Genomic DNA, 15,655 nt, shown 5'->3' on the forward strand with positions numbered 1-15,655 from the left:
GAAGCAGATCGCCAGGCCTGTCTTCCACGGTGTAGCTGGACGTGCTCCAGCCACCAACCTTTCAATTAGCAGTCGAGCTGTTACTATTTGGGTCACTCGGGGACCATTCTAGGCCTCCTCCAGAGTTTATTAGATGCTCCCGGATTCTGCTAAACTGGCGTACTGAAGGTATAGCCACAGACCCAGAGCGCACGGATCGTGGGATTGTGGCCCCGCAGGTACAGAGCAATTGCAGACTGAGTGGTACCTTGCCCAGGAAGATTAAGGCACTGTCACCCTGCGAGGCCACTCGCCCCCTGCTGCACACAAGCAGGAGAAGCGTGTGTCTGTGCTCACATCTGTGTCACGAGGAGGGAGAGTTTTCGGGGCGTGCCCTCCCAGCAATTGCGTGCACGTCGACGTGGACACACTTTCCGGGCGGTTCCGCAGGCCCCTCCGCGCGTCCAGAGGCGGGGCGGGGCCAGGTGCTGAGGGGCGGGGCCAACGTGGATGACGCGACAGGCCCCGCCCCCACCTTGGGACAGACCCGGAAGCGGCGGCGGCGGCGCCTCTGGGGAAGATGGCGCCCTCGGGGCTGAAGGCGGTGGTGGGGGAAAGTGAGTGTCCGCCTGGGGCCGGGCTCCTGGTTCTCCCGGGGGACCGGGACTGGAGGCGCACAGGCTCCTGGGACCCCGCCAGCGGGGAGTCGAGGGCGGGGCTCGACGTCTGAGCACCTGGATCCTGGAGGGGGCGGGAGCGGGCTTGGTCCCGGCTGGCCGCCCGGCTTTCCGGGGCCAAAGCGGAACAGAGTTGAAAGTTGGATTTCCGGGACCCAAAGGGCGGGCTGGGGGTGGCGTGGTCCCCTTTGGTCCCAGCGGCAGGCGCTGGGGCCCGGACTCCTAGACCCCTTAGGGTGCCCGCCGGGGCAGGGCACAGTCGGACCCCCAGGCCCTCGGGTCTGTGATCTGGGCAAAGTTCGGAGAGAGGCTGGACTCTTGGGGCCCCAAGGTGTGGATTGGGACTGGCCGGGTGCGCTAGTCACCGATCAGGTGGTGTGAATGCTCGGGGATTCCAAGGGGTGTGTCCAGGCCCCACGGCCCCGGGGGCGGGGGGTGGGGGTGGGGAAATGCCTTTCTCATTGGTTCCTAGGAGCCCTTTGCAGCGTGAGGACCCAGGCGTCCAGGTCTCCCAGGTCCGGGCTCTTGGGGGAAGGGGTGGCGGTCGCTCCCTCCCCCACCCCGGGTAGTTCCGGCCTCAGCTGCTCCTTCCGCTCTGCTGTTTCTGATAAAAGTGGACATGACACTGTGGCCTGGCAGGGCCGCCCAGTCCCTTCTCGCGCCCTTCCGCTGGGCAGGGCAGAGTGCGGCTCAAACCCTAGCACCTCACCTAGAAGAGGAGCCTCCCAGACAGGGACTAAAGGGGCGACCAGAAAACCGCTGATCCATTTTACAGATAAGGAAACTGAGTCTGGAGGTTAGGTGATGGGATGACCACAGCCAGGCATGCCTCAGAGAAGGAACCCAGGGGTCCTGCATTGTAGTTCAGAGGGAACTGATGGAGCGGGGGCCGGAAACCCCCAGAGGAGGAGAGCTTAAAGCAGCCGATGTTGGGGGGGGGTGGCAGCCAGACCTGTATGGGAGCCCTGGTTTTCCGCTTACTCGTTCATCAGAAGCATATTTATCAAATGGCTATTTATGCCCCGGGCACCCTGCCTCAGGTGCTGAGGGTCGTTCGCAAGTTACACATCCTTTTTGAACCCCAGTTTTCTCATCTGTAAATTGAGAGACACTAGCAGCTACTGCACAGGATTAGGGGAGGAGTCTACAGGATTTAAGAGGTGCAGAAGCCTTGGGGGCGTGGCAGGACCAGAGGGCCAGCATCCTGAGCCCACTCCCCCTTTCCCTACAGAAATTCTGAGTGGAGTCATTCGCAGCGTCAAAAAGGATGGGGAGTGGAAGGTAGGGGTGAGGCAGAATGCCTGGGGACCCTTGTCCAGACCCGTGGGTGAGACACTATCTATATTCACTTGAGGTGGGTCCTGGGTCAGTCCACCCCACCCTGCCTTTGAAGCTGGCAGCCCTCCGCGGTCCCTGATTCACCAGGGACGGGGGTGGGTGCAACTGAGGCCTCTTCTGCCCACATGTCCATCCATCTGTCAGTCCACCTGTCTGTCTGTCCATCCATTTGGACAGGTGCTCATCATGGACCATCCCAGCATGCGCATCTTGTCATCCTGCTGCAAAATGTCAGACATCCTGGCTGAGGGTATCACCAGTAAGTTGACTCCCTGCCCCACGCCCTCTGGGGGGACCTGAGTGTAGGCCCCCCAAATGTGGGTCCCCCAGTCTTCCCCCAAATGGTCCAGAACTCCCAAGTATGTGGCTCCCTGGATATATAGCATCAAGCGTGTGACCCTCCCAAGCATGCTCTTCAGATGTGCAGCCTGAGGGTGGAGCCCTGTGATGTGCAGACCACACATGCAGGGCTCCTGGGCTAGACCCCTAAGGGGTCAGCTGCTCAGAATGTGCAGCCCCTGTGTGTGGAGCACCATGTAGGCCCCCCAGGGTGGACTCTGCATGTGTGTGACCCCCTGAGTGCACAGCCTTTTATGGGAGACCCCCAGGAGGATGTGTCTGCCCACATGGCATTTAGCTCCTTGACCCCTGGGTGTGCACCTCCTGCTTAGGACCCTCAGGGAGTGTGGCCCCTCAGGCATCCGACCCTCCTCCCCAAGTGTCCAGCTCTCCAAGTCTGCAGCCCCCCATGTGCTCCCTGCTCTAATCCCCCCACCCCTGTGCACCCGTTTCTCTGATCCTTCAAGTCGTTGAAGACATCAATAAGCGGCGAGAGCCCATCCCCAGCCTGGAAGCCATCTATTTGCTGAGCCCCACAGAGAAGGTGCCTGCAGGAGTGCCGGGGGTCTCTGTGTGTGCACATGTGTGTACTGTATTTGCACATGTACACATTCACGTGTGCATGCATGTGTGTTATGTATGTGTGTGCACGTGCCTGTAGGTGTGCACGTATACATGTCCGTACATATGTGTGTGTACATGTATGAGCGTACGTGCATGTGAGTTACATGCACACGTGTATATATGTGGGCACGTGTATGTGCGTGCCTCTGTGCTTGTATGCACACGTATGTGCGGCATGGACAGATAGCAGCTGGGGGCAGGACAGAGGGTGGGTCTAGGGGTGTGGAGCCAGCCTGGAAAGTGATTGCATCCTCCAGTCAGTGCAGGCCCTGATCGCAGACTTCCGGGGCACCCCAACCTTCACCTACAAAGCAGCCCATGTCTTCTTCACTGACAGTAAGTGGGGAGGTCCTGGGGCAGGGAAGCCAGGGAGAGGGGATACGGGGCTGCTCTGGCCTGACTGCCCCCCTGCCCCAACCTCAGCCTGCCCGGAGCCCCTGTTCAGTGAGCTGGGCCGCTCTCGGGTAGCAAAGGCGTTGAAGACCCTGAAAGAGATCCATCTTGCCTTCCTACCCTACGAGGCCCAGGTATGGCCATGCTAGTAATGGGCAGAGGCAGGGGCTCAGGACCAAAGGTGCACAGGTTCCCTCAGAAACAGACAGTGGGATGAGAATTTGAGCATGAGGAAAGGGACTGCCATAGGGAGTGAGAAGGGGAAGGAGCATTTGTCTGTGAGCAACTGGACTTCCCTCCCCCTGGAACCTCAGGAGTGCAGCAGTGGCAGCAGCGTGGTGGAGCACTCCTCCTTGTCCCACCCTAGGGGAGGGAGCTGGGGTATATGATCCCCCAATTCCCCCAGGCCTGGGTTGGGGGCTGTCCCCCGCCTGCCCCATGGATGGCAGAGCCAGCTCTAGGGACCAGGGAAAGCCCCAGAGAGAGGCAGGTGCTGGTGGCTGGAAGTTGGGCGGATGTGCACTTACTGGGTGGCTCTGGCCCTTCCAGGTGTTCTCCCTGGATGCCCCCCACAGCACCTACAACCTGTACTGCCCATTCCGGGCAGGGGAGCGGGCACGGCAGCTGGAGGCGCTGGCCCAACAGATCGCCACCCTGTGTGCCACGCTGCAGGAGTACCCAGCCATCCGCTACCGCAAGTGGGGACCCCACCCCAATATCGCCCCGATCTTGACCCCACCCTACAGCCAACCTTTCACTTCTTCTGACCCCAGGCCCAGTCTTCACTCTGGTCTCTGGACTCTGGCTTGGCTATTCAGCTCCATCCTTGATGCCCATCCTTGACTCCCCAGCTGTGCCCGGCACTCCCCGCCTCACACCCTGATGCTTCATGTCTGCCCTCCCTCCCCCCAGGGGCCCAGAGGACACGGCCCAGCTAGCCCATGCTGTCCTGGCCAAGCTGAACGCCTTCAAGGCCGACATGCCCAGCCTGGGAGAGGTGAGTGGGAGTGCTGGGGAGGGGAGAGGCCTGCCAGGGTCAAAGTCAGTGTCCTCACCCCTGCCCCCCACCCCAGGGCCCTGAGAAGACTCGCTCCCAGCTACTGATCGTGGACAGAGCCGCAGACCCCGTGTCTCCGCTGCTGCATGAGCTCACGTTCCAGGCCATGGCCTATGACCTGCTGGACATTGAGCATGACACGTACAGGTGGGCGGGCCAGGAACGCAGCTCCCTCCGCCCCGACGGACCTGGGGCCCTGGCCCTCAGCTGATACCCCTGGCCTCCCCCCCCGCCCCCGTCCCCTGTCCCAGGTATGAGACCACGGGGCTGAGCGAGGCGCGTGAGAAGGCCGTGCTGCTGGATGAGGACGATGACCTGTGGATGGAGCTGCGCCACATGCACATTGCCGACGTGTCCAAGTGCGTGGCTGCCGGGGCCAGGCGGTGTGGGTCCCTCTGCACGTGGTCCCCACCCACGTCTGCACCAGCGCCTCCCTTCTCCCCCATGGAGTGCCTGGTGCTTGGTCAGGTGACCCCTGGATGCACTTCCGCCCTCAGAGATAGCCTCTCCACATGACCCACCCCAGTCTAGCCATGTGCCCTGCCCCTCTGCCAGGCCTGGCTCCCTCCCTCACCCCTTGGGGGAGGGGGGGGTCACCTCTCACCCAACCTGGCCCCACCCCCTCAGCTGTACCCTGGCCATGTGACCCCTCCACACTTTCCACAAGCTGCAACCTTAGCTGCAACCCAACCTCACCCTCCTCGCCAGGAAGGTCACGGAGCTTCTGAAGACGTTCTGTGAGAGCAAGAGGCTGACCACCGACAAGGTAGGGGTGGGCCCGGGCAGGAGGGGCAGCTAGGGGGCGGGGCTCCTGGGGGGGGCGCAAGGGTGGGCGGGGCTTAGCCTTACACGGCCTCCGGCCCCTCCCACGCTGGCCCCCAGGCCAACATCAAAGACCTCTCCCACATCCTGAAAAAGATGCCTCAGTACCAGAAGGAGCTAAACAAGGTGAGTGTCGGTGGGTCAGGGAGAGAGTACCGGGAGGCGGTGTGCCTCTGTGCCTCTGCTTTGGTGCAGCCTGTTACCCCAACGCCTTCCCCTTACCCCGCAGTATTCTACACACCTGCATTTAGCCGATGACTGCATGAAGCACTTCAAGGGTTCTGTGGAGAAGCTGTGCAGTGTGGAACAGGTGGGGCGGGGCTCGGGAGGCGGGGCCTGTATGGGGTGGGGCCTTGGGAGGGGTGGGACCCTGGGAAGAGAGGGGCCTTGGAGGGGTGGAGTCTGTGGGAGGGGCTGGGTCTGTGAAGGGGCAGGGTCTGTGGAGAGGCGGGGCCCAGAAGGTCTCCCCAGGGACGCTGGGGTTATCCCTGCCCGCCCCATCCCACCCCACTGCCCATGTGGTGGCCGTGGGGACAGCTGGCCCTCATCCCACAGGACCTGGCCATGGGCTCCGACGCAGAGGGCGAGAAGATCAAGGATGCCATGAAGCTGATAGTGCCGGTACTGCTGGACACGGCGGTGCCCGCCTATGACAAGATCCGGGTCTTGCTGCTCTACATCCTGCTACGGAATGGTATCCCCATTCACCTGGGTTTCCTATGATCCTGGGAACCCCCCAACCCCACAGCCCCCCGTTTTCAGGATGCCCCCACTCTCCAGGAATGTCAACCCCATAGACACCCTTCTGGACCCTGAGAGCCCCCTTCTGTTGAGCTGGGGGACCCCCATGGACATGAGGCACCTCATTGACATGAAGACCCCAAATATGTGACTCCTCCAAACTTGGTCCCTAATTTGGGAATCCTCCGACCTGTCCCCTCAGGGCTCCCCATCCAGAATTCTAGCACCTCGATTCCCCCCCTTACACTAACCCCAGGGGCTCCCTTGGTCCTGGAACCTCCTCTCCTCACCCCAAACCCCCTTAGCCCAGAAGTCTACTCAGTTACCTGTTTCCCCTCCACCCCTCTCTAAGCCCCCCATGCGCTGCTCCCACATGAGTCCCCCCACCCCAGGTGTGAGCGAGGAGAACCTAGCCAAGCTGATCCAGCATGCCAACGTGCAGGCGCACTGCAGCCTCATCCGGAACTTGGAGCAGCTGGGGGGCACCGTCACCAATCCTGGGGTACGTGGGGCGGAAGGCGGGGGTGGGGGTAGAAGGAGTCAGCGTGGGTCCTAGGGCACAGAGAGTGCTCAGTCTGGTGCTAGGTGAGATGTGGTCAGAGTCCTGGACCTGGGGGCGGAGGTGTGGGACATGTGGCCAGAGTCCTTAGGATGGAAAACAGGGTCTCAGCCTTGGGGATAGGGCACACAGTAAGACCCGGGCTCCTGGAGGTCTAAGGGACCCCCGCTCTGCCACCTAGCACACACACCACTTGCTTATGCTCAGCTCTTGGCTTAGCCTCTTCTCTCTCTCTCTGGCCCTGCATGGACCACCTCCGTTGGCTCTGCCTCCACCACTGACTTGCACCTCTCTCATGTCCCTGTGCCCTTGCGCTCTCTCTTTGCCCCCATCTCTGCCTCAGTCCCCTGTCTACCTCCCTGTCACCCCATCTCTTTGCTCCTCATTTCTCTGTATCCGTGTTTCTCTCTGTTCTCATTTTTCTCTGCTTCTTCTCCCTTTGTTCCACATCTCTCTTTTTCTCTCTGTTCCCCGTCTCTGTCCCCGTGTGTGCCCTCTCTGTTTCCGCTTCTCTCTCTTTTCTTGCCCCATCTTTTTCTGTTCCTGTCTTTTTCTTTCACTGCTTCTGTATTTCTCTCTTTTCATCTCTCTCTCTTTCTCTGTTCCTTTCCTCCGTCTTTGTCAGCAACCCTCCCAAGCAAATGAGGCTCCCACCCCATCTGTGACCTGCTTCCTCCGCAACCCCTCCACCCTGCCCTGCCCCTGCTAGGGCTCAGTCCCCTCAAGCCGACTGGAGCGCAAGGAGCGCCTGGAACCCACCTACCAGCTGTCCCGCTGGACTCCAGTCATCAAGGACGTGATGGAGGTATCGCTGGTGGGGGCACAGGATGGTGGTGGGGGGAGGGGCTGACCCCCCCCCCCCCCCAGTTCATGCCCTTGTGCAGTCAGTGGCTCGGCCTCCCTCCTCTTCTCATGCTAAGTCATGGGGCACTGTAGAAAATCCATCATTACTGACATCCCCAGCACCTGATCTGTCAGGCCGGGGCTCCCACCTCTCTAAACCTGTCCGTCTCTTTCCCTGCCTCCTGGAGGCATCACCTGCCCATCCGGGGAGCCCAAAGCAGCAATATCAAAAAGTAATCAGCCTCCCGGCTGCTGTCCTCGTGGAGTCCTGGCACCTCCCACTTGGGGGTCCAGCAACCTTTGGCCCTCTTATTCCCATGGACCTTTGATACCTAGACACCTGGGTCCCTGAGGGCCCAGTGACTTAGACTCCTGGGTCCCTGATGAGCTGGAGCAGGATAATTCCTGGGTCCTTAAGGGTTGGGGGCCTTGACTCCTGGGTCCCCAAGGGCTGGGGGCCCCAGCTCTTGGGATCCCAAGGGGCTGGGAATAGTGATTTCTAGATCCCCAAGGGACTGAAAGTGGTGACTCCTGGGTCTCTGAGGAACTGGAGCAGAAGGATAATGCCTGGGTCCTTAAGGGGCTGGGGGAGACTCTAGGTGGCGCAATCAGTTAAGCATTTGCCTATTAACCAAGAGGTTGGAGGTTCGAATCCACCCACAGGTACCTCAGAAGAAAGGCCTGGCAACCTGCTTTGAAAACATCACAGCCTTTAAAACCCTATGGAGCACAGTTCTACTCTGCACACATGGGGTCGTCATGAGTTGGAATCGACTCGAAGGCAACTGGTTAGGGGCTGGGGGCCTGGATTCCTGGGTCCCCAGGGGGCTGGAGTTTGGTGTAGGTGGTGCCTCCTGTCTGTGGGATCTTGGCCCCTGAACACACCCAGGGAGTCTCTAGACTCTGCTCCACTGCCTGGGGCTTCACGTCTAAACCTGCCTCTCGGGCACCCCAGGATGCCGTGGAGGACCGGCTGGACCGGAAGCTGTGGCCCTTTGTGTCTGACCCTGCCCCCACGGCCAGCTCTCAGGCTGCCGTCAGGTGAGGGCCTGGGTATGCTGGGGGGCTGGGGAGCCCACCTGCCAGGGCTGACCTCTGCCCCCAGCAGTGCCCAGGCCATTGGATGATGGCATGGTTGGGGGTCTCCTGCCTGGACTGACCTCTGCCCCTCCCCCACACAGCGCCCGCTTTGGCCACTGGCACAAGAACAAGGCGGGTGTGGAGGTGCGGGCAGGACCCCGGCTGATTGTATACGTTGTGGGCGGCGTGGCCATGTCAGAGATGAGGGCCGCCTATGAGGTGACTAGAGCCACTGAGGGCAAGTGGGAGGTACTCATCGGTAAGTAACCTGGGCTGGGGGTGGGGGCGGTGAACACGGGGTCCTGGGGCAGGGCAGGGTGGGGAGCTGGACTCCCCCGTTCCTGGATCCCTGGGACGTGGGGATCTGGGGTCCTTGGGGAGAGAGCTGGACTCCCCCATTCTTTGATCTCTGAGGGGTGGGGACCTGGGGTTCCTGGAGAGGTGTTGGATTCCTGGGGGGCTGGAACCTGGGGCCCCTGGAGGAGGGGTGACAGACTCCCCCATTCCTGGATCCCTGAGAGGCTGGGTTGGACTCGTAGGTTCTTTAGAAGGGTGGGGGCTGACAGCTCATTCCTGGGCCCTAAAGGGCTGGAATCTAGAGTCCTTGGGGGCTGGGGTTAGGATCCATCGGTGGAGGGGAGAGGTGGATGCCTAAATCCCTGGGGGAGGGGGCGGGGGGCTAGACTTCTAGGGTTCTGAGGGGCTGGGGCTTGGGTTCCCAGGGAAGGGGTCACTGGGGACTGGACTCCTGTGTTGCTAGAGCTCTAGACTCATGGGTCCTTAGGGTCAGGGGCCTGGGCTGGGACCCTGGCAGCGGCCCCACCTCCCCAGCCATCCTTTCTGCCCAGGCTCCTCGCACATTCTCACCCCCACCCGCTTTCTGGATGACCTCAAGACACTGGACCAGAAGCTGGAGGACATTCCCCTGCCCTGACCCTCCCCGCCCCCTCACCCCCGCCCATTGCAGATAAATAAACTCCTCCCACCTGCCTGTCAGTCCATGGTCACCTTGCTTTCTTCTGAGGGAGCACCTGGGAGCTGTGCTGGGCCAGCCTCCCTTGGTCCCATTCCCAGATCTGTGCCTCAGGCCCCACCCCACCTTATTGCCTGCCAGAACCCTTCCGTGACACCTGCCCCTGCCTGAGAGTCCTCCCCAGCCCCCAAGGACATCTTAACCCCTCAAGGAGGCTAAGAACTTGGCCTTCAGTTGGAATATTGACTCCAAGATTTACTAGCTGGGAGGCCGACCCACTGACTCCCTCATCGGGAAAATGGTATCAATAATACCAGCTGCTTTGCAGAGGGGATCACAGAGACACTGCAGGTAAAGCTGACAACATTGGACATGTGACAGCTGCTGTGATTTCATTGTCACTAAAATTATTTTGGCAGCTCCAAAGGAACTATTAGTGTTATTATTAACAAGCAGTTCAGCCTCTGTATCCTGCCCCCCCTCCCGCCACCTCCCACCCTGCACCACCCTGAGAACTGTCCCAGCAGGGCCTGCACCACAGGAGGCCGGGGTATTCTCCAGCTCCTGGGGATGAGAGCCAGCATATGTGACAACGGGAAGCAAGTTAGTACTCTCCCTGCTCTGTGGCTCGTAACTGCAGGACTGACTCCGAGCCTTTAAAATACAATTCGTGCTTATTCACAGCACGAATAAGACCGAGAGGACCCTTCTCTCTGGAGGCACAAGCCCACAGTCAGGCAGATACTCTGCAGCAGAGGAGGCTATGGGAGCCCAGAGGACACCAGCCAGTCTGGGGGTGGTTGGGGAAGGCATCCTGGAGGAGGAGGTGAAGTTTGAGTTGAGAATGAAGATGAAAAGGAGTGAGGGAAGAGAAATGTTGTTAGGTGCCGTCGAGTCAGTTCCGACTCATAGCGACCCTGTGCACAACAGAATGAAACACTGCCCGGTCCTGCGCCATCCTTATACTCGTTATGCTTGAGCTCATTGTTGCAGCCACCGTGTCAATCCACCTTGTTGAGGGTCTTCCTCTTTTCCGGTGACCCTGTACTCTGCCAAGCATGATGTCCTTCTCCAGGGACTGATCTCCCCTGACAACATATCCAGAGTATGTAAGACACGGTCTTGCCATCCTTGCTTCTAAGGAGCATTCTGGTTGCACTTCTTCCAAGACAGATTTATTTGTTCTTTTGGCAGTCCATGCCATATTCAATATTCTTCGCCAACACCACAATTCGAAGGCGTCAACTCTTCTTCGGTCTTCCTTATTCATTGTCCAGCTTTCACATGCATATGATGATCTACAAACTTAAGAGCTGGCAGTTTGAACGAACTCGGCAGCACCGCAGAGGAAAGGCCTGGCGACCTGCGTCCATAAAGATGACAGCCAAGCAAACCTATGGGGCCTAGTTCTACTCTGTAACATAGGGAGTAGACCTGAGTCAGAACTGACTCCATGGCAGCTGGTTTGGTTTTTTGGTTTTGGGTCAGTGGGAAAGCCAAATAGAAAGGATTTGAACAGGGGCAGGTAGGAGCCCGTTTAATACTGCCAGTCTGACAGCGACGGCGCTCTGCGGGCATCCGTGCCTGGGGAGGAATGTGGGGCAGGCCAGTGGGAAGCTGGGCACAGCGCCCGTTGGTGGAGACGTACTTATTTCCACTCTGTCCCCTCTGGGGCTGAGGCCTATGCCGGTCTGGGAGCAGGACCGTGTGGATGAAGACAGGACACCCGAGACCCTCTTTCCACTCCCCCTGAAGGCTTGACCTTGATTTTTGGGTGGCATTTTTAAACCCTTCCAGGAATGCAAGAAAATCTATGGATGATCTTCCCAGAAAAGGTGCACACAGTTTTGCAGGCAAAAGGTCTTAGAAAGGAAAAGCACAAACCTCTGTAATCTGCGAGTCCGCTCGAGGTAGTCGCGTGAACCGGGCAGGGCTTAAGTGCGGGAGAAACTGGGTCTGCGCGGACCCCTGAGGCCGACTGCCCTGGATGCGCGGCGGCCCGGCCTGCTTTGCCAGGCAACCTTTTCAATTGGCAGGCAACGGAGCGAGTGGGAGGGAGATGGTTTCCAAGTTTAAAATTTAAGCCGTCCTCCTTGGGGGAAGCCTCGGTTTCCCCGCGAGACCCGCTCGTGTAGGTGAGCGCTGTGCGCACCAGGGGGCGCTGGGGCCCAATTTTCCGAATTCTTTGTTCCATCACGTGTGTAACTGGAGCTTGGGTAACTCCTCAGAGAACAGGGAAGTAGTAGGTCAGGGGTTATTCAATAGTTCTCGGCGGCGGCAAAAATATTGCTTAAACCACCGCAGCATTTGTTCTTTATAACTAGGTAAGGTTTGGTGGGTGTTTTTTTTTTTTTTTTTTTTTTCCAACGTCACGATGTCTTTGCTCCAAGGACGTTTCATTGATTCTACAAATATTCACGGCCCTCTATGAGTGACAGCAGCTGGCATTATCAAGCCCTGATGGGTGCCAGGCATCGTACCAAGCCCTCCACACCCAGGACGCTGAATCCTGGCCACCACCCTGCTCAGAACACTCTTGTGGCTTCCCACTGCACACGTTTAAAATCCAAGCTCTCCGAAACAAGTCAGACACAGAAGGACAAATACTGAAGAATCCCACTTCTATGAAATACTTAGAACAGGCAAATGCATATAGAGACAAACGTTTATTAGAGGTTACCAGGGGCTGGGGGGAGAGGGAAAGGGGAGTTATCACTTAAGGGGTGCCGAGTTTCCCTTTGTTGTTGTTTGCGGCTGTCCAGTCAGCCTTCGACTCAGGGCAGCTCCATTCACAACAGAACGAAAGGCTCCCTGGTCCTGCCTCATCCCGGTGCTTGGTTGCAGATCCGACATTGTAAAGTTGATTGCCAGGCTTTTCTTCCTAGTCTGCCGTCATCAGGAAACTGTGCTGAAAGCTCCGCATCATAGCCACATGCCAGCCTCCACTGACAGACGGGCGGTGCCTGAGCGTGAGATGCCTTGGCTGGGCATCGAACCCAGGTCTCCCTCATGGAAGACAAGAACTCTACCACCAAACCACCGCCGCCACCATTGAGATCTTGTTTAGGGGCATGAAAAATATGTGAAAATGGATAATGGTGATGGTTGCACAACATGGTGAATGTAATTTATGTCACTGAATTGTGCACTTAAAAATGGTTAAAATGGCACGTTTTCTTACATACTTTATACCACATACAAGCTCCCCTCTCTGCACCCCGCAAGGTCCCTCCCCAGCTCCATTCCCCACCACCCACTTGAATGCCCACAGCACTTGGGCCACACTGAACTCACTGCTGTTTCTCCAACACACGATGCACTTCCTGCCACAGGACCTTTGCACTTGCTATTCTCCCCACCTGCAATGCTGTTCCCGTAGATCTTTGCACCCTTCCCTCTTTGTCATCTTAGCTCAAGCGTCACCTCCTCGGAGAAGCCTGTACTTTATTTCCTGATAGCAATTATCAGTACTTGCTGTGGTTTCTTGGTGGTGGTTTTCCTGTCCTGTGGAATGGCTCCCACTCTGGATTTGGCTGGTTGCTTCCTTGTGACCTCATAGACCTTGTTTCTTAGTGCCCCCCACCCCACCTCCTGCCCTGCAGTTTTCATTGTAAACAGGTTGTAAGAAGGACAGGCTGGATTAGAATCGGGGTCAGAGGAGGCCAAAGGAGAATTGCTCTAGTGAGACTGGGCGCTTCCGGTTTTGTCACACCCAGTAACCAGCTGCCACAGCGTCGACTCCAACCCATGGTGAACCCATGTGTGTCAGAGTAGAACTGTGCTCCATAGTTTTCTTTCTTTCTTTCTTTTTTATTTATTGTGCCTTAGATGAAAATTTATAGCTCAAGTTAATTTCTCATTCAAAAATTTACACGCATATTGTTTTTTGACATTGGTTGTAATCCCTGCAATGTGACACCACACTCCCCCTTTCCACCCCGGGTTCCCTGTGTCCATTCAACCAGTCACTGTCCCTTCCTGGCTTCTCAGCCTGCTTTTGGACAGGAGCTGCCCATTTGGTCTCGTGTATCTGATTGAATTAAGAAGCACATTCCTCACGTGTATTATTTTTTGTTTTATAATCCTGTCTAGTCTTTGTTTGAGGAGTGGGCTTCGGGAATGTTTTCAGTTCTGTGTTAACAGAGCATCTGGGGACCATAGCTTCGGGGGTTCCTCCAGCCTCTGTCAGACCATTAAGTCCGGTCTTTTTGTATGAATTTAATTCTGTTCTACATTTTTCTCCTACTCTGTCTGGGACTTTTTGTTGTGTTCCCTGTCAGGGCAGTCATTGGTGGTGGCTGGGCACCATCTAGTTCTTCTGGACTCAGGCTGGTGGAGTCTCTGGTTCATTTGCTCCTTTAGTCCTTTGGGCTAGTATTTTCCTTGTGTCTTTGATTTTCTTCACTTTCCTTTCCTCCGAGTGGAATGGGACCAACAGATATATCTTAGATGGCTGCTCGCAAGCTGTTAGGACCCCAGACGCTACTCGCCAAAGTGGGAAGTAGAACGTTTTGTTTATAAACTATGTTATGCCAATTGACCTAGATGTCCCCGAAAGCTCCATAGGGTTTTCAGTGGCAGATTTTTCTGGAGATTGCCAGGTCTTTCTTCCGAGGTGCTTCTGGGTGGATTTGAACCTCCAATTTTTCGGTTAGCAGCCAAGTGCTTAACTATTTTGTGCCAGCCACGGACCCCCATCGTATCATATCAGGGGGTCGGTAATGTTGTGTTGCTGTGATCGATGGGTGGGTTTGTATGGTGGCCCTTTGGTCCCCACCATCTCTCCACTTACAGGTGTTAGCCTCCATCCATCACCTCCTGAGAGCCATTTTCCAACTCTCTCATGCCTTCCACTGGAATCAGCTGGGATTCTTATTCAAAGAAGAATCCCCAGATGGTGCAAACAGTTAACACATTCAGCTGCTCACTGAAAGGTTGGTGGTTCAAATCCACCCAGCGGTGCCATGGAAGAAATGCCTAATGATCTGCTTTCGAAAGTCACAGCCATTGAAAACCCAGTGGAGCACATTTCTACTCTGTCACACATGGGGTCACCATGAGTCAGAATCAACTTGATGGCATCTGGTGGGTTTTTTTTTTTCCCCCTTCTTCAAAGAACTTTCCCTCAGCAACTAGTTGGTTTGTACGGAAAGTCACAGCCTAATACATTTTCTCACCTTTTATTTGTGGAATACCCGGGGTGTCTGGACACTGGAGCTCAGCAGGAAGGCCTGGGTGGGGATATTGGTGTTCACGTGGTAAGCCTATAGAAAGCACCTAGTTACTACTATTTCCATTACAGTTATTATTATTATTATTATTTCAATACTCTAATGGAATTCAAAGTCCCTGAGTGGTGCAAACGGTTACGCACTGACTACTAACCAAAAGGTTGGCGGTTTGAACCCACCCACTAGTTTCTCAGAAGACAGGCCTGGTGGTCTGCTTCCAAAATGTCACAGCCTTGAAAACCCTATGGAGCACAGTTCTACTCTGACGCAACAGTTGGAATCAACTTGGCAACTAACGTCAGCAACTAATCTAAAGGTCAGCAGCTTGAACTCGCCCAGTGGTGCCATGGAAGAAAGGCTTGGCAATCTGCTTCCCTAAAAATGTACAGCCAAGAAAACCCTATGGAGCAGCTCTACTCTAACACACGAGGTGGCCATGACTTGGAATTGATGGCAATCGGTTTTTTTTTTTTTTTTTTAGTGGGGTCTGGCCCTGGTCTGGGTGCACTGGTGTGTGCCGAGTGGAGGGATGGGCAGAGTGAGAAAAGGAGACCTCGGGTGAACATTGATGCTTTGGAAGGCCTGATGGCACATGTAGGATGAAGTGAGCCTTTATGTTCTTGAGGTGAGCACGCTGGTGATCGCCTTTAAATACAGGTGTGAGTTCTCCGCCCTGTGGCGTGAAGTGCCCTTTCTAGAACAATAACTCATCAAAGTTCCTGGCCACCGCTCATCTGTCAGTTTGTCATGCTCTGGTGGCTTGAATGTTGCTGTGATGCTGGAAGCTTGGCACCAGTATTTCAAATACCTGCAGGGTCACCCATAGTGAACAGGTTTCAGCAGACCTTCCAGACTAAGACAGACTAGGAAGAAAGGCCTGGCAATCTACGTCTGCAAATTAACCAACGAAAGCCTTATGAATCGCAACAGAACACTGTCTAACTCACTTGCTTTAGACACATCACTGGAAGGGATCAGTCGCTGGCGAAGAACATCATG

At 56.6% G+C, this 15,655-nt stretch overlaps 1 protein-coding gene across 4 annotated transcripts; it reads left to right on the forward strand.

Moving 5' to 3' along the window:
* The first annotated feature begins 497 nt into the window (after positions 1 to 497).
* On the forward strand, positions 498 to 9,448 carry STXBP2 (syntaxin binding protein 2). Of its 4 annotated transcripts, XM_049876676.1 has the most exons (19): positions 499 to 596; positions 1,888 to 1,937; positions 2,172 to 2,253; positions 2,801 to 2,877; positions 3,215 to 3,293; positions 3,381 to 3,484; positions 3,900 to 4,048; positions 4,263 to 4,347; positions 4,424 to 4,554; positions 4,659 to 4,766; positions 5,116 to 5,173; positions 5,290 to 5,355; positions 5,459 to 5,539; positions 5,785 to 5,923; positions 6,363 to 6,472; positions 7,239 to 7,334; positions 8,328 to 8,413; positions 8,554 to 8,711; positions 9,301 to 9,448. In XM_049876676.1, exons 1-19 carry the CDS (start codon positions 560 to 562, stop codon positions 9,384 to 9,386), a joined length of 1,782 nt encoding a protein of 593 aa, XP_049732633.1. In that variant the 5' UTR covers positions 499 to 559; the 3' UTR covers positions 9,387 to 9,448. The 4 variants fall into 4 exon arrangements, with proteins under 4 accessions (XP_049732636.1, XP_049732633.1, XP_049732634.1 ...); XM_049876677.1 differs by lacking the exon at positions 2,801 to 2,877 and having other exon boundaries at positions 509 to 596; XM_049876678.1 differs by lacking the exons at positions 499 to 596; positions 2,801 to 2,877 and adding an exon at positions 1,434 to 1,452.
* Positions 9,449 to 15,655: the final 6,207 nt, after the last annotated feature.

This window comes from Elephas maximus, chromosome 3 (genome assembly GCF_024166365.1).
Source record: "Elephas maximus indicus isolate mEleMax1 chromosome 3, mEleMax1 primary haplotype, whole genome shotgun sequence".
NCBI lineage: Eukaryota > Metazoa > Chordata > Mammalia > Proboscidea > Elephantidae > Elephas > Elephas maximus.